The 14,977-nt window shown below is 41.7% G+C and overlaps 2 protein-coding genes across 2 annotated transcripts; both read right to left on the bottom strand.

Annotated features, from left to right (window-relative positions):
• Positions 1 to 614: 614 nt before the first annotated feature.
• On the bottom strand, positions 615 to 6,086 carry LOC128379121 (heme-binding protein 1-like). Its single transcript, XM_053338742.1, has 4 exons — positions 6,009 to 6,086; positions 2,389 to 2,527; positions 1,325 to 1,505; positions 615 to 818 (listed from the first exon to the last, which is right to left on the bottom strand). The coding sequence occupies exons 1-4, from the start codon at positions 6,084 to 6,086 to the stop codon at positions 641 to 643; spliced, it is 576 nt and encodes a 191-aa protein (XP_053194717.1). The 3' UTR covers positions 615 to 640.
• A 1,866-nt stretch (positions 6,087 to 7,952) lies between these two features.
• Positions 7,953 to 10,181, bottom strand: fmc1 (formation of mitochondrial complex V assembly factor 1 homolog). The gene is made up of 2 exons (XM_053338338.1): positions 10,000 to 10,181; positions 7,953 to 8,625 (listed from the first exon to the last, which is right to left on the bottom strand). Exons 1-2 carry the CDS (start codon positions 10,126 to 10,128, stop codon positions 8,422 to 8,424), a joined length of 333 nt encoding a protein of 110 aa, XP_053194313.1. The 5' UTR covers positions 10,129 to 10,181; the 3' UTR covers positions 7,953 to 8,421.
• Between the last annotated feature and the right edge of the window lie 4,796 nt (positions 10,182 to 14,977).

Raw genomic sequence — 14,977 nt, 5'->3', positions numbered from 1 at the left:
ATTACAATGTCTATAACAACACCACTAGCTAGCTAGCTAACGACCACTCGGCTGCCCACCCAATAATTCATAAAGACTAGTTCTACTTTATGGCTCGACTCCCATTTCTCTCCAGTTCCTTACTCAGGAAGAGGAAGTGTGCTTTTTTCTAACATGTAGGCTAACTATACATGATTCTGTAGCAGTACTATACCGTCAACTAGATTAAAGATGTGCAAAGCCTTACAGTGTGTTTCTCTACAGGGACTTTATCTACCTGTAAAGATAAATATGTAATTCTAAAATGAATGAAAATTGATGACAGATTAATATTAGATTATTCATTGAGTTGCTCTATAAAACTGCTCAAGAGCTAAACGCCAAATCAACTGACCTGTCTATTTTATTGTCCTGTTGCTTGAACACTTGACTTCAGTGTGGCTACTGTACTGTATGTGTGACAAGCATGAGATCAGATGGGTAAAGGCAACATGGGTTATCTCTATCTGTCCATCTGGGTTCAAAGCTCTATCAAGCCACCAAATTGCTCTTACCAATCAAATACTGTTAGAGCTATAGGACTGTCAGTAGTGAAAGGGTAAATAAGGTCGAAAAAAGAATTCAGCTTGCGATTGGACTCTGATCTGACTCTGAATTGGTCTTACGGCTCCTCCTGTAGAAACCACACCTCATTGCGGCGTCCGTAAGGCTTGAGCGGTGGGTCGTAGCTACAGCAGAAGTACTGCTTGCGCTGGAAGGGTGCCGTTTCACCCAGGGTGCGCGTCAAACGCAAGGCCTCTGCTCGGTACTCAGTCTCCCCTGCAAAGCCTCCGAACTGCCTGTGAACGCACACACACACACACACACACACAAAGGGGAGGGAAATAAATGATGAAAATGAAAATGAGCTGGGTAATTAATCTTAGTTTCATTAGTTGAATTATGTGGATTTTTCTGTGAATGTGCTGTCTCGTATTCTGTGAATGCACTGTCTCGTCGGAGCACAAACAGGCAGAAAGAAGCCAAAAGGCAAACATGCACACTGATATTTAAAACATCATGCACAAGACAGGTCAACCAAGGCCAACTCTAACACTGTGGCCCTGCAGGGGACTGAACACATATCAGCTTAGGTTTCCAAAAATAAAATAGCTACTTGTGCTTTTGGTTCAGCTGGGGTAACTCTATGTATGCATGTGTAATTTTTTTTTCAAATCACAAAATGAATAATGCCAAAACACAGCATTTTATATCATAATATTATCTCTAATATGGGAAATACTGTGTCCTTTATATCTGCATTAAAAACAACACTTTCAAATGAATCTCTTTACATGGCACCTACAGAGAGTAGACAGTCATGCCGGGCCGCTCCTCAACCTTGATGGCACTGTCGGTGGGAGTCGGGGGGCTTTGCTGGTAGATGGTGGGGATGCGGATGGCGACTATCAAACGGCGTGAGAGGACACCGTCGTTCCGTGGGTACACTGTGAAGATGATGGGCGCTGCCGTACCCATGGCCTCACCTTAGAAGTGTGAGATAGAAAGTTAGTTTTAAAAAAAGGGGACACAGCTAAGAACCTCAGGATTTGTTCTGATAAATTTATTATGCAAAAAAACCCACTGAGAATCCAGCTACACGCAACCAACACAAACCTTATAAATAGAAAATGAATGACATGATGATGTATTGAGACCTCGTTTCAGATTGCACCTTCAGGGCTGAAAAATGAACTCAAAGCACAATAGTGTCTGAGCATTGCAGTATTTAAATGTATCTCCCAATAAATCTTAGCTGATCAATGTAAAACTGTAACAATTTTCATATTGAGGTCTGGTTTTGTCAGAAATCTGACATATGTTCATCCCATCTTTATGTTCATTCATTCAGCTTTGGATCATCATAAGATTGGCCACTGTATTTATTAAGATTAACAGGAATATTAAGGAAGAAACAAAATAAGCATACTCAAAACCTAAAATGGAAAACACATGACAAAGAAATAAATAATCCTAAATTATGCAGATAATATAACTCCATGAACAGAATTAGAAAAACTGATAGGAGATTGAAATATTGTTTATCCTGGGGATTGAATGAGTCACGATTAATCATGAGGAAAGATGAGACTGAGATTAGTAAAAACAAACTGAATTTTAATGACTTACCTCCTGTGGCCTTCATCAGATTATTAAAATTAGTTCTATTACAATTATGATTTTATATCATTTGAAGTACTCTTGGCTCATACTTTTCTGATGTGCTAGATTCTCTTGAGATGTTTAGGAATGATTCTATGGGGACTATTCATTTGAGAGAGGAACATAACAGACAGGTCTTATAATGTAATGGAGCATATCTCAGCACAGTGATCTAATGAGAAGTTTTTGTTTTCCTGATCTGCTTACCTTGCTCATTGCTCCCACCGATGTACATGAGCAGCTTCCTCACCAGCTCTCCTGTCACTTGGTCAAAGCTCCGTCCCTCAGAGGAGACGACAGCGTATTTGGCACCTTCATACCGCCTCACCTCAAAGCTTATCCCATCCTGGGGTAGAAAGGGAAATCGGGGTTGGTTTAGGCATCAGCAGGCCATCCACAGCTGCGCATTGTGGCATGCACAAATGCACAAGTGCAGCAAATGCCCACCCCCCCCCCAACACACACACAGATACACAGATACACACAAACACAAATGTTGTCTGTGCAGGAGAGACATTAAGCCCAGATATGATTCACCTCTGACACACTAACGTTGAGATCTGCTCCTATAAGGACAAAAAGCCTTCAACTGGCGGAGCTTACACTCGGAGGGTTCTCTGTGTGTGTGTGTGTGTGTTTGTGTACGTTTGTTATGCACACATGTGGGTGTGTGAAACCAGCGTGGGCTGCTTGATAATAAGATGCAGATGAAACATATTTTACACTGATGTGATTTAATTTCTTCTTCTGCTCTGCGGGGCTCAGTCAGCCTACAGAGAATAATGGGCCGGAGATGCACGGTCTTACGTAACAGGGTGCAGGCAAATACACACACAACCCCCCCATTCCCCCTCACCCCAACCCTCAGACACGCAGCATTAATATGATGCAACAGTTTTGCATTAAATATGATTAAGTAGGGTTAATGTGGAGTACAGTCACTCAACTGTGCTGCTGAGCAATAACATTAATAGGTTTGGAAGGAATCTGGTCAGCGCAAAGAATGTGATGCAGGTTTTTAAAATACAGCTCCTCATTCCACTAACAGTATTATACACAGCTGCATTTTCTAACCTATGGCTCTGTTTTTTTGTTTTTTTGTTTATAATGGGTTCAATCATTGGAAGTACATTTCAGTGTAATCTGTTCTCCTTATAATGCTTACCATCTTGTCCCTGAAATAGATAACACTGTATTATAATAAAGGTTTAACTTGTGACAGGTACCCAGGCTCCTGCATAGTAATTACATGGGTTCTGCTGTGTATGGCCTGTCAGTGGGACCACCATTAACATTGTGTACGGGTGACATAGCAAGAAAGCAGAGCCTGACTTCAGTGAAGTGGTGCAATTAATTTGTCTGTCATGTGTCTTTGGTTGTTATGTGTGTATGTGTGTGTGTGTGTGTGTGTGTGTGTGTGTGTGTTTAGCTGCTGTCTTATGCTTTATGCTTTAATTACTCTGTGCATGAACAAGTGCTCGCAAAAGGTATTATCAACACTGTCACTAGTAATTGCCTTGCTGTTGCATTTTTTCTGTTTAAATACATTTTTACATTCATTAGCAAACTTCTGATAAAATGTCACCTATATGTTGCCGCCGCTGTGCTGAGAATGTGTGTACGACCTGCAGACTGCTCCTCTGGATTCTGTGTCGGTTTTAATTAAGAGTGTTGGGTGTCAGAGTGAGGCGGGTTCTCCTCCAGAGATCAGGTGACAAGCTCTGATTTCAATACCTGCTGTTTAAACATCAGTCAAGTCCACAGATTTGATTAACCTCCAGCTCTGACTTTTCATGGTTCTTTAACGAACACTGAGAGGAAGCGATGACACCGTGGTGACCTCGAACATTTGAACGATGCCAGCAAACATCTCTGTGAGCAAGACTCTAAATGCTTACTTGCTGTGAGGCTCCTGCTGTGAGGCTCCTGCTCTCCCACCCATATAAGTCGCTCTTTCTAGACTTTTCAACAAGTCTCAGTGAAATGTTATTTTTTCTTAGACTTCTGGGCAGTGAAATCCATTCAGATTAAATTAAAATGTGATTGACAACAAATGATTAAAACAGTCATTCAACAGTTTGTTTTTGAATTTCAGCTCCTGACAATAGATGTTAGTGTGCAGTGTCAGAACAGATCTGCCTTTCTGTGTTCGTGTGGGTAAATGTGTCAGTTTGGGTCATTTGATTAGCCGCCTGTCTGGTCATTCAGGCTGGAAATCCTCTTTGTCTCAGTCTGCCTGCCTTTGTCTCTCTGTCAAAAGTTAGTTGTTATTCAACAGAGGAACACACAAAGCCACTGTGACATTACATGGTTACATGCACATTTACAGTAGTGCACTGTAGGTCAACAGGACAACAGAAAAAATGGCTGTTGAGCATTGCTTCAGCTAAGGACACGCATCACTGGGTTTACTGGAATCTTTTCAATGTGTGCATACATATACATAATTATATATATAGGAAAACACAATATAGAAAGAAACATAACAAGGGCTAGGTGGGGTGGGTTGTTGACATGGAAAGGGCATGCCCTTCCTCCTCTGTGACATCAGGTTGCACGTCACTGTGTTAATCAGCGATGGTCAGTGTATCAGTATACACACCCAAACCATATCTGAGCTCCTGGGTTAACTGCAAACTGATCTGTATCCTCTACCAGGTCAGGGTCACTTAGCTTGTACCCTGTGGTTTCACACACATGCACAGATGTACGAACACATGGTTACACACACACACACACACACACACACACACACACACACACACACACACACACACACACACACACACACACACACACACACACACACATACACACGTAGCTATCCTTATTAGGAAATTGCACTGACCTCCATTCATTGTGAACATCTTACCCCAAACCCTCTAACCAGGACATCAGAAATGATGCTTTGCCTCATTAGGACCAGGCTTTGGTCCCCATGAGGCCTACTGGTCCTGATGAGGTCAGTGTTTATACTGGAAAATGTCCCAATGACACACAGATTTACTTAAGACACTTTTGGGGTATTTAAATGGATTTTCATTCATTTCCATGGGACTGAACCTAACCCTTACCATCATTATTACATGCCTAAATCTAACCCTATCCCCAATCAACTGGTGTTAAGTCTGGTGTTTGTCCCTGAAATTGACTTCAGTCATTACACACACATGTTCTCCTAGGTCACTTTTGGGGACATTACATAGGATTACATTCATTTCCAGGAGACTCACCCTGACCCTAACCATAACCACAACCATAACCAAGGACCAATATAACCATAACCATGTTTTACCAATTGGAGAAATGTTTTTTTCCCCCCACTATTGCATTACTCAATCAACTGGTATGTCTGACATAAGAAAGCAGCCCAGCAGTAAATGGGAAACCTTGAAAGCGTTCTTACTTTAGTCTTGTGTGTTTCTGTTTTAACGTTACACAAACATCACCATGCGGCCATGCCTAATCATCTGTGCCCTGTTGATTGACAGAAAGGACCTCTGGCTGGTTTGTGAGGATGCTCAGCAGGCATCTGTATAGGTCACAGGCAATTAACTATCGGGCTGTCAGTCAAGGTTACAGATGTTGTGACCGAAGCAGGAAAAACACTTCAAAGTCCACACGGCCATCATGATCAAAACTGCCATAACATAATCTATTTAGAGTTAAGTGCTGGATCAAATATTTAGGCAAGCAGAAGGGAATCCTTTAGTTTACTTTACAGTATAGCAGGATTTCTCGTAATCGCGCGTAGACAGAATTTTCAGAAGCTGTTAAGATATTGGAGTGATGAAGTTTATTCTCTGGGGTGTTCACACACTGCTTACCTTCGTCTCACTGCTAAGCAGCTTATATTCCGTCTCCTCGGTGTTTCCGAAGAGCGAATTCTTGAGCATGCCAAACATGTCGCTTCAGCCAGGTCACCTCTCCTCGCTCCGGCTCCTTTGCTTTATTTGTTTGTACCCCTTTTTGTCCGACTCCTGGAAAAACCTTGAGTAACAAGATGTAACTTACAGCAGTATCCAGATGTTCCAAAGCGCAAATTCTCCTATAGAGAAGAATGTGCGGTTTTTTTTCTCCCCCCCCCAACACACAGATGTCTCCCCAGCAGATGTTTTCTCTCCTCCTTCCTTAGGGAGACAGAAGTTAGAGATGCTGACTTCTCGCTCCCTTTGCCGAACCAAGGACTGAAGAAATCAGCCTCCACTCTGCCTGCTGGAGTGTCTCCGCCCTCCTCCTCCTCCTCCTCCGCTCCAAGTTTTTCCTCTTACCAGCCTGACGCTCACTTATATCATCATCTTTCACCCATAAACGCTTAATGCCACTTCAAGTGGGGCATCAAGTTGACAACATATGGCACATTTTCAACGGCTTATTACCCCCAGATGAGTTTGCTGACATTAAAAACAAATTGACTTGTATAATTTATCTTGGTATGAGATGCAGCATCTTGGTCTGAAAGAGGTCATCCCCCCCTCCTAATCACCTCCTGAAATGCACAGCAGCAGAGTAACCCCTGAGTGCCACTCAGCTTTTGTTAGTGCTTCTCTCTCATTCTGTTTGTCATGGCTGTCTGTTCTTGGAAACATAAAACAGTGGGGTGTGATGAAGCACATTTACATCCTGCTATTTTGTGCAATATAAATTTTGACACAAGCCGTTGGTTTGTCAGTATGCATTGGACTTCCCAGGGCTGTGTGCGTGTGTTAGTTTGGGGCAGTGCATTGGTGCCTTGTGTCACTGTGCGTTGCTTAGCTTTAGGGTGAGTCTATTTAAATTCACACTGAAGGCATGTTAGTCATTGGTGCAGAGCAGGGGGGAAACAGGAAGGGTAGATTTAATGAAAATATACCCTTGGAAGGGATAACAGTGAGCCAGAAACTCTGAGGTGTTGTTTGAGGGAGCTGTCGACAGAGGGAAAAGGCAGCTGAGAAAGAGAGAGGAGAGAGATAGAGGACGCAACATATTTGACATACATCATAATGTCCAGGGGTGGACAGAATAACAAAGACACCATATAATATAAAACAATACCTGATTGAATTTTAATGAATTATTTGTTGAGACTGTCACAGAGCTCCCCCAGTTGTTCAAACTTGAGACTGCAGTTAAGCAAACGATTGAAATGTCCACTTCTATCTTCCTATTTATCAAGGACAGTGAGACGTTTCCTCTCCTCCCGTTACATAATGTTACACTGTCCACTATTGATGCACATAACATTTGGACAGCAACACTCTTGCCTCTTTTGTACCTCTGTAAGCAGCCTTATGTTGCCAAGAAACCTCAGTGAGATAAAGAATGACTGCCAGAGCTCTATTAAAGCTGCCTAACTTAATCGCTCGTTTTGTAGCTGTCCCTGTAATAGTGATTTAAACGGGATGGACAGAGGCAAACAAAACATAAAAAGGATGTTGCTTTTAAAGAGCTAAGTCTTTTATACAGGCAGCTCCACAAGTCGTAATATACTCTGAGACTCAGCAACAAAGACTGAAAGACTCTCAATGGGATATATCCTGACGTACACTCATGTAAAAGCATGAGAAGACAGGAAGAAAAACAGGGCTAGTCTAATGGGACTAACTGTACAGATGCTAAATATACATATGCTAAGTATTCTTGATGATTCCTGTTCATCAAGTGTGAGGCATGTTTACTTTTACCTAGCTTCTTAAGTGCATGTAGACAACTCAATAGATTGAATTACCTGTTAAATTCATGCATGAGTAGGATGTTTGATTGAATATGTGTTAATAAAAAAATCACATAAGTTCAACAGTTATTCATATTTTAATAGGACAAATGAATCTAAATGAAAATGTACTTACAGTCCTTTTTTTAAAAGGTTGCTATTGCTTTTGAACATTCAGGAAAACAAACAAAAGCAGGTGCAGATAAGCTGTACAGTACAGTAGAATTACAGCTCAACAACAGCTTTTTTTCTCCATAGATTATGTTTTTTTTCACAGTTGCTTCAAACACACACTGATAAGATGATCCCATTTTCTCCCTTTGAGAAAGGTAGAAGAAAAACAACAAGAATAAGCTGAGTTCCCTCAACGCAGTCCATGATGGCACAATCTCCAGCCTGCCACACTCCAGTCAGATAAAATTCCCATTGGAGTTTATTCTACATGAAGCGAATTGTATGAAGCCGGAAGTATCAGCTGCAGACAAGTCATTTCTGAAGACTTTGAAGATTTTCTTCTAATGTTGCCCGCCCCTCCCTCTGCCATGTCCTCACTTCTCCCAGCCTTTGCCTCCTGGCTGTGTGGGCAACCTGAGTCCCACTAGGCCAGCCACTTCTTCCGGGCTGCGCTCTCCCTTGCCATGGTAAAGGTTGTGCAGGGCCAGGTGGTTCCTCGTAGAAGTCAGCAAACACAGGTATGTATGTGAGGCATGGAGCGCCTCCTGCTGGGCCCGGCAGTACCTTTCTCCTGTCACCTGTGAGAGAGTGTCAGAGAAGAGAGAATGTCAAGTTTCTTTACTTATTGGGCTTATAAAAATGTTTGTCTTTGCCTGGTAAATGTGATAAATGTCATAAAATGATATGGAAATCAAGATGATTACAAAAAGGCCTGGAGGTCTAGTTGGTGGACAACATGGAGTAAGCAAAGACTCCACTAACTCAGACTCTAACATAAACAAATGTGCACGGATCACAGGCTTTTCTGCCTCAGTGTTGTTATCCCTTCATCAGCCGTAACAGCTATATGGACAGTAAGCATTTGGTCAAGTCCCTATAGAATTTCAAATATACTATACATTATAATGCCTTTGGGTCTTTTGTGATCTAGGACAAATACATACTGACAAGCAAGAGTTCCTCCGAGCTGTTTTGCTCCCATGACCGCACATGCGTTCAATCACCCTGGTGAGCCATGTTCTTCCAAGCATAAATAACACAAGCTTTGAGCCTATGTGCTTAAAAATCTGAACGCTTCATTTCAACAGGCAGTTATACAGTGTTTTGGGTAAACTGAGAGAGAAACTGGACATGTTATAGACACACTGTTAAATGAAAGTACATATACATATTAAAGTACATACAGCACCAGTAAAACATTTGGACATATCTTCCCACTTACTTGAATGAAAAAGTATATCCAAACTTATGATTGGTACTGTATGTAGTAGAATTTAGTTACTGCCAAGCTGATCAAAAAACAAACTCACAATAACAAAGCATAGTTTCTGCTGTATTGCTTCTATGAAGATTAACATAGTCATGCAATAGAATGTATAAATCTTGTGCCAATTACAGATAAACTCATTTAAAAGATAGTTAAAGGTATCTATTTTCCCTCGCGGATGTAGACAAATATCTTGATTATTTACAATCTTTTGAAGATTCCTCCACAGCCATTTACCAAACAATAAGTTTGTGTTCAATTCGTCAGTGTTCAATTAAAGTTAGGTCAATATTTATATACAAAATAATTTTAACATAATTAATGACAAATCTAGATAGAAGGCTGCACTGTTTCAACGCTCATTTATGCGTTTTCAGGTAGAGCTGTTTACAACCTGTGTCTCATTACGGAGCTAAGTTGGTTAGCCGCTGGCTCGTGTTAGCATGTCCTTCTGCTTCACCTTGCGTTGAACTGTGGCTCGTACAAGTTACAAAGTTGGAAAAACACAACAGTCCAGTGTCATGCTGGGTATTCGTTCTATTCCCACGTTTCGTGAACGCCAGAAGCGCACAAAGTACTTTCCCCTTAGTAGTAAAATAGTATCCTTAAGCAGCTGTCAGGCTAGCTTAATACTCGGCTAACTTAGCAACCGCCAGCGGACACGCAGTAAGTGAAGAAAACTCGCCTGATTTTTACGAAACTGATCCATGACGTAGTTGTAGGCCAGTGACTGTTTGTAACTTGGTCCCTGGATGGCTCGTAATTCTTTGAGTATTCCTCGACATACTCGTAGAGGTGATGACAGCCCTGCCATCTCTGCACCGTGTTGTGATGGTGCTCCTCCACACGATCATGAAGACAGACCTGCTCAACCCAACACGGCACAGTCGAGCTCATTACATCCACCACAGGGCGGCGCTATGTCACGCTAGTAAGTGCACGACACGTGTATCTTCTTCTCCAACTTTACTTTTTCCAGCAGTGGTGTAAGGATTTAATGTAAAAATGTACGCAGAAATAATGAAGTGCTTGCCCTATGTTCAGTTCCAGTGTCACCATTAATTCAACAGCCTCATCAACCTCCTGCAGCAGAGCTCTGGTCTGTGGCCCCTGCTGGAAGAAATGATCAGATGCCTGACTGAAGTAGCATACAGCTCCTGGTACTATAGGTAAAATGATCCCTTGACATGATCATTTCATATTAAAATCAGAGAAATATACTGGTGGAAAGATATTTAGATTCTTAAGTAAAAAAAGTACTCAATGCAAAAATACTCCATTACAATTAAAAGTCCTGCATGAAAAATACTACCTAAGTAAAATTACAAAAGCTAAATATACTTTAAGTACTAAAATAAAATGATTCATTTAGCAGTAAAATGGATTGTGACTGATATATAAATGAAAGCAGCATGTTATTGCTGTGACTGCTAGAGGTGGAGCTAGTTTGAACTACTTTTTAAGTGTTACCAGATATATCTGAGGTTTGTTGAGATCATAGATTGGGTAAGAAAGAGGAACACTGTTCTGATAATTTGTTCAAAACATCTTTGTGTTTTTGAGAAATGTTGCAGTATTATCTCTTTCAGTTATTTATTTGAAACCATGTGAGAAGTTTAGAGGGAAAATCACTATTTGGTGGAGTTTTTAATAACTCATAGACTTCTGAAATGACACTGGTTTAATCTTTAACAATGTGATGTATTTTAAAAGCTTGTTATATTATGCATTCCATCTGAAAAGTAACTTAAGCTGTCAAATAAATATTGGAGTAGAATGTACAATATTTCCCTCTGAAATGTAGTGGAGTGGAAGTTTAAAGTAACACCAAATGGAAATACTCCACAAGTACCTCAACATTGTACTTAAGTACAGTAAATGGAGTTAATGTACTTACTTTCCATCACAAAAGTAATCATGCAGAGTGACCCTGTGTGTGTTGGTGCAAACTCTGAATGTGTATTATACTGTTTGATATATTATCATTCTGTTGCACACCCATACTCACACAGGTGTTTTCACTTATGCTGTCTCAGGACTGTACAAACATATACAAACTGTGCTTCATTGACATCTTCTTCACCATTCTGAAACCAACTGTCAAATAAATGTGGTTGAGCATCAGTTGCATTAAAATGGAAATACTTAAGAACATTTATGTACAGATATGGGTTAGATTCAAGGTAGAAGAAAAATTAATTGTGACATTTATTGTATTAATTGTCCAGGAATTGATTTATCTCCATTGATTTGATCAGGATGACAGATGACTGAAACAAGAGCGAAAGGTCAAGCAGAGATGGTTGGACGCCTCAAGGAACCATTCAGCTGCTGCCTGTATAGCCTGAGAGGAAAGCTGCAGTAACAGTTTGTCCTCTGCAACATTTGGAACCTCATTCACATGGTTTACACCCTCAGCTTCATTCTAAGGTAATTTCTCAACAAGCTTATGCATTTCTAAAAAAGAGCAACAGACCTACAAACCTGTCGTCGTTAATAAAAGAGGGCTTGAGTTTGATGGTGAGTTAAATAATTACTGTCTGATAGACGGGTCAGCAGAGGAGACAGAAGAGACTGTGGAGATTTGTAATCATATTTCCTCCAAGGATGTGTCAGCATCTCTCTGTCTCCCTCTATCTCTCCTTTCCTTTACTATAAATAACAGCTTAACTACAGATACAGTAGAACAAAAAACACATTCATACACAACAGTCTCGGCTGTTGAAATAAATGAATAATCGACTTACAACTAATAGGAGAATAAAACAAAACTGTGTGGTTTACCTCACCCTCTTTTTTTAGCTATTTTAGTAGCTTTGAATGGGACACTTGAAAGCGGTCATCTGTCGCCATAGCAACACTGAGTTTGGCTTGGGGCGAAATGCAGAAGAAAGCTTTGTCTGATACATTCGCCAAATGGGGAGTTTGTAGTATAAGACACAACCGCGCCTTATCAAACCGAGGTGATAAACAGTGTTTTCAGTGAAAAGCAAAGCTCAGGCCTTTATGTTTAACCTGTGAAAGTGAAATGAATTATCCTCTAAGTGGATTTGACTAATATCACGCAGATGGAATGACATGTTGAAGTAGCGAGTTTGTCCTCAGAGGTTCAAACATCAGGTCTGGAGGCCCTGAAGGCAGGTCACAGATCATCAGACTGGATGCTCTGACACTGTATTCCCAGTATTTCCAGTCATTTTGAGCTTGTGTATTGATGATTGACTCTAGGGGGAGCCACTCTCTTATCAGTTCCACACACCGGTTTGGTTCCTAGACATTTGTTGGCACCCCTCTCCTCCTCCTCCTCCTCTTCCTCCTCCTCCTCCTCATCTCTCTCTCTCTCTCTCTCTCGCTCTCTCTCTCTCTCTCTCACACACACACTCTTTCAATGAATACTAATGCAGCGAGTGGGCCCACCTCCCATCCTCCCCATATTTTCGCAGGGATGGGCGGGAGAGGGGAGACAGAGCAATTCCAGCTCAGTATCCTTCCTCATGAGGCAGGCAGTGCTTGACTAGCAGCAGCCCCAATGCCTTTTTTTCTCCCACTGAGCAATATTGGTGATACTGTGTGTTGCTGCTGCAACAATGTCTAACCTGTGTGAGTGGCACGAGATATCAGACCAGAGTTGAGAGAGAGAGAAAGAGAGAGAGGGAAGGACATCTGTGCCTGCTTTTTGTCATCTGGATGGGAAGTCTTTTTTGGGAGGAGAGCAAGAAGAAAGCAGAAGGCAGCCGGGGAAGGGGAACAACTGGCAAAAGCCAATCCCCCCTTCCACATATAGACTGGAGACAACGGAGGCCACTGGAGTATTTGCTTTTATCTTTCGTTTTTTGTTCTTTTTTTTCCTCATTGCGCTGCTGGGAGGTGCTTTACCTTTTCATTTGCTTGCTCTCTCGGTCCTCTGTCTTCTCATCTATTTCGCCATTTACCTGGTCAACAATTTCTTCTATTTATGAGCCAGACAAGGAGGGAGAGAGAGGCAGAGAGACAGAGAAAAAGAGAAATAGAAAGAGGAGGGGGATTTTTTTTTTTGCCCCTTTTATCCTCTTTTTTTTAACCCCCCCCCCTCCCTCCCTCCCTTCATTCATTCTTTCTTCCCTCTCCATCGCTATCACTTCCAGCCCTTTCTATCCCTGTGCAGCCCACGCTCCCTCCTCCTCCTCCCTTCACCACCTCCCTCCTCCTCCTCCTCCTCCTCCTCCTCCTCCGCCTCCTCCTCCCCACCGCTCCACTCACTGTCCACCCGTAACTTTGGCTACTTTTTGAATCCACCTGTGTTGTAATTACCTTTACGTTTAAAGAAGCTCTAATAGAGTCATTTTAATTGGCTTGCTTGTATTTTCTATTTATGCCTTTTTCACTTTTGTACCTTTTCCTATTTTCCCCCCTTCTCTTTTTTCCTCCTTCCATCCTATGCATCTTTTTTGGGCGATTCTTAATTCTAACCATAGGTAGGTCTATTTAGTGTTTAGTGTCTGTCTCAAAGTCTTGTTTCCTTTTCTGTGTATGCAAGGTGTTTTGTTTTTTTGTGTGTGTGTGGGGTGCTCATTTATTAAGCACACCTTGACACACACGCACACACACACACACACACATGCACAAACACACATACATGACAAACACACATGCACTGGCCTACAATCTAGCTTCACCATGGCTCCCCTCCCATCCGGCTCTCAGCTGATTCTTGCCTCATGCCATGTCATCCTCACGTCACTCTCCTCTTGCATACTATAATCTCTGTTTTCTGACTTGTTTCTCTCTTTTTTTTTTTTTTGTTCTCCTCCACCACGACCACAGTGACTCATCAAGCGAAAGCACCTTCTCCAATCGTCGTCATGGAACCCACATTTTAACCGCCTCATCATTTCTATGTTGTTGCACAAAAGTCTGTTCTTGTCCTTCCATTAAAATGTGAAATGCCCCCCCTCTCCTCCCCTTTTTATCACACACACACACACACACAGACACACACACACACACACACACACACACAGACACACACACACGCCGTTCCACCTCACATATCCTTCCGTTCGCCGCCACGCACACTGACAGACGATCTGAACTCCACATTGGTTCTATAGAGGAAATGTTCACGATTAGCAAACTGAGGTGCGTTTAAGTTTTATCAGGCGAAGGTCAAAGTGAACAGAGCGAGGCCTCACTCACTGGCGCGTTCCTAAGCCAGCACTCGTCCGTTCTGTCGGGGTGTCATCTGTGTTTATACACTCCTTCTTTTTCTCTGCCCTCTTTTTTTCCTCTCTCTCTCTCCTCTCTCTCTCTCTCTCTCCTCTCCTCGTCTCGTATCTCTCTGAACTGACTCTCGCTCCCGCAGACAGACACACACAAGCACTCAAAGAGAATGGACTAGAGAAAAAAAAACAAAAAAACCTGGCTTCATCATCCAGAGGATTTTTTTCTCCCCTTTTTTTCCTTCCACCATAATTTTCACTTTTTTTCCACTCACTTTCCTGCAAGCTTGAATCTCTTTTAACCACTTCTTTCTGCATCTGTTTTTACAATTTGTATTTTCCATCACATCCACACCATCACCCCCTCTTCTGAATTGATCCACTTATTGATTTATTTGTTGTTCCATTTTTTTTGCTTTTTTTTCATATGCCATCTAAAAAATGTCCTACCTACCACTCACACGT

Source organism: Scomber japonicus, chromosome 18 (genome assembly GCF_027409825.1).
Source record: "Scomber japonicus isolate fScoJap1 chromosome 18, fScoJap1.pri, whole genome shotgun sequence".
Lineage (NCBI taxonomy): Eukaryota > Metazoa > Chordata > Actinopteri > Scombriformes > Scombridae > Scomber > Scomber japonicus.
This window is presented reverse-complemented; position numbering and strand designations above follow the sequence as displayed.